The sequence below is a fragment of the Terrapene carolina genome, unplaced genomic scaffold, assembly GCF_002925995.2.
Source record: "Terrapene carolina triunguis isolate 2854851 unplaced genomic scaffold, T_m_triunguis-2.0 Scaffold517, whole genome shotgun sequence".
In the NCBI taxonomy this organism is placed as follows: Eukaryota; Metazoa; Chordata; order Testudines; family Emydidae; genus Terrapene; species Terrapene triunguis.
This window is the reverse complement of record NW_020664868.1, coordinates 1,502,299-1,505,027: the sequence shown is the minus strand read 5'-3', so window position 1 is coordinate 1,505,027 and position 2,729 is coordinate 1,502,299. Positions and strand designations below refer to the sequence as shown.

The window sequence follows — 2,729 nt, the reverse complement described above, 5'->3', positions numbered from 1 at the left end:
AAAGTTAGTACATCATTACTCCAGAGACATTATAATGTTACTCCAGAGATACTGTGCCATTAGCACATTGTTATTTCAGAGACATTATGCTGTTACTCTGTTGTTACTCCAGGGATATGACACCGTTACTCCAGAAACACTATAATTGTTAGTACTTTGTTACTCCAGCAACACTACCTTAGTACTATGTACTCCAAACACACATGCTACTACTCCAGAGATACGAAGCTGTTACTCCATCATTGCTACAGAGATACTACAATATTACAAAGCGACACTACCTAGTTACCCCAAAGCTACTACACTGTTGCTACATTGCTGCTCCAAAGATACCACACAGTTATTCCAAAAATATTATACAGCTGCTATGCCATTGCTACTCCAAAGATATTTTGCCATTATTCTCAAGTTACTATATTGTTACTACTGCCCACAGGGCTGTGACCTGGGGGTTTTCCTCCAGCCACTCCAAAGTAGCAGGAGCAGAAGTTCGTGAAGGTGTGGGGGAAGGGTAAACTGCCCCTTACTGCAAAGCTGGTGTGAGGGGAGAGTCCAGGGAGGGAAGGATTCAAATCCTCTGCTGCTTGAATACCCAGAGAGCCGGGTTCGAATCCGGCTTTGCTCACAAGTGCGATGGGCTCTCCTGAGAATGCTCAAACCAACCTCGGTAAATGATGGGGAGGGGAAATGGGGGGACACACTGGGAAGGAAAGGGGGCGCTGGGTGGGACGTGCGCTGGGAGGGGCCGGGGGGTGAGACGTGCTGAGAGAACCTGGTGTGGACTTGGGGTCACTCACCTTCGCCATGATGTCAGCGTAGGCCATGTACAGATAGTCCTCGTCCAGTTTGCTGAAAGGCAGCGCACGGGCCAGAGTCAGATCCAAGACCACATGCTCCAGAGAGGCCAGCTGAACAGTTCTACAACAGAGCCTGGACACCCCCTCCCAGAGCCGGGGATAGAACCCAGGAGTCGTGGCTCCCAGCCCCCCCTGCTCTAACCACTAGACCCCACTCCCTTCCCAGAACATGGGATAGAACCCAGAAGTCCTGGCTCCCAGCCCCCCCACCCACTCTGGGGCCCAGCAGGCGATTCACTCCCCAGGCTGAGTGGCTAGATGTGGACGCTGCCCCGGCCCCCGGCACCCACCTCTTCTCCGTCAGCGCCGTGCGGCTGAAGTGCAGGATGAGCTGGTGCAGGGGGTCGGGATTCTTCTCCATCTGCTCTTCCTCCTCCTCCTCCTCCTCGCCCGGTTTCTACTCCCCCCAGCAGGACAGCGGAGAGTCAGCAGCTGTGAACCCACCCGGCCCAGCGGCGCTGGGGCCCCCCCGCGTCCCCACCAGAGAGAGCCTGGTGCACCCTGCTTTTCCCACACCCAGCCCATGGGCCCAGGAGCCTGCCCCTGCCCCACTTCCAGCCTTTCCTCCGTCACTCCCTCCCCCACAGCCCCCCACCGCTGACGTCCTGCTGCCCCCAAGCCTCCGGGACGATGGCGAGAGAGCAAGGAGCAGGAGGGAATGGAGCCCGGTGCCTGGGTGTGGATGGGACCCGGGCAGGGACGGGACCCAGGCGTCCTAGGACCCGGGCAGGGACAGGACCCAGGTGTCCTGGGACCAGTGCAGGGAGAGGACCCAGGCGTCCTGGGACCCAGGCAGGGACAGGACTCAGGCGTCCTGGCTGTGGGATGTGGAAAGCTCAGACCTCCCCCGGGTCCCCGACCCCCCCCAACGCCCCCAGCTCACGGCCAGGTCGTCGATCATCCTGTCCTCGAAGGCGTGCTCCTCCGTGACGATCCAGGCCAGTTTGTAGCTCTCCAGGAACATGTTACAGGCCCGGTGCCTGGGGGAAGGGGCAGATCAGAGGCCTGGCAGGGGTTGGGGGGCAGGGATTGACCCAGACTCACCCCCCGGCCGCACCCACTGAGCAGCCAGCGTCCCGCCTGGAGCCCAGAGCCGGGGGGGCTGCAAAGGGCCTGGCAGAGCTGAGATTACACCCCCGTTCCGCGGAGGGCACGGATCCTGCAGGGTGGGGGTGGGGGTGGGGAACACTGTGGATCGGGGGGGTGGGTTGTACAGGGAGCTGGATCCCATACAATGGGAGGGTAGGGGGGCATGGGTCACAAGGCGGGGGGCATGGGTCCCTCAGCAGGGGAAAGTTGGGGGGCCAGGATCCCCTCGCTGGGGGAAGTTGGGGTGTGTGGATCCCCTGACCGGGCGTAGGTTGCGGGGCCCAGATCCCCTGGCCAGGGGGAGGTTGGGGTGTGTGGATCCCCTGGCTGGGGGTAGGTTGCGGGGCCCAGATCCCCTGGCTGGGGGGAAGTTGGGGGGCCCAGATCCCCAGGTTGGGGGGCCCAGATCCCCTGGCCGGGGCAGATCCGGCGCTGACCTGGGCATGTTGTAGAGCGGCGTCATGCGGAAGCAGGCGACCACGGCGCGACGGCGCTGCTTGGACAGCAGCTTGTGCCACACGGCCTTCTTCGACTTGTAGGGGTGCTCGGTCTGCGGGGCCGGGGGGGTTAGATCCAGGGGGCCCACAGCACAGCCCCTCCCCCGTGCTATGCCCTCTGTCCTGCAACCCCTCCCCCACGCTATGCCCCCTGCCCCACAGCCTCTCCCCTGCACTATGCCCCCTGCCCCACAGCCCCTCCCCTGCCGCACAGCCCCTCCCCCGCGCTATGCCCCCTGCCCTGCAGCCCCTTCCCCTCCCCATAGCCCCTCCCCCACGATATGCC

General features: G+C 62.0%; 1 protein-coding gene across 1 annotated transcript in view; it reads right to left on the bottom strand.

Moving 5' to 3' along the window:
• The window catches only part of RYR1 (ryanodine receptor 1), a 187,254-nt gene that overhangs the window by 92,055 nt on the left and 92,470 nt on the right, over window positions 1-2,729 (bottom strand). Inside the window, 4 exon segments of the mRNA XM_029913199.1 lie at window positions 798-849; window positions 1,148-1,254; window positions 1,741-1,837; window positions 2,384-2,496. Of these exon segments, the coding sequence (XP_029769059.1) occupies window positions 798-849; window positions 1,148-1,254; window positions 1,741-1,837; window positions 2,384-2,496 (369 nt within the window).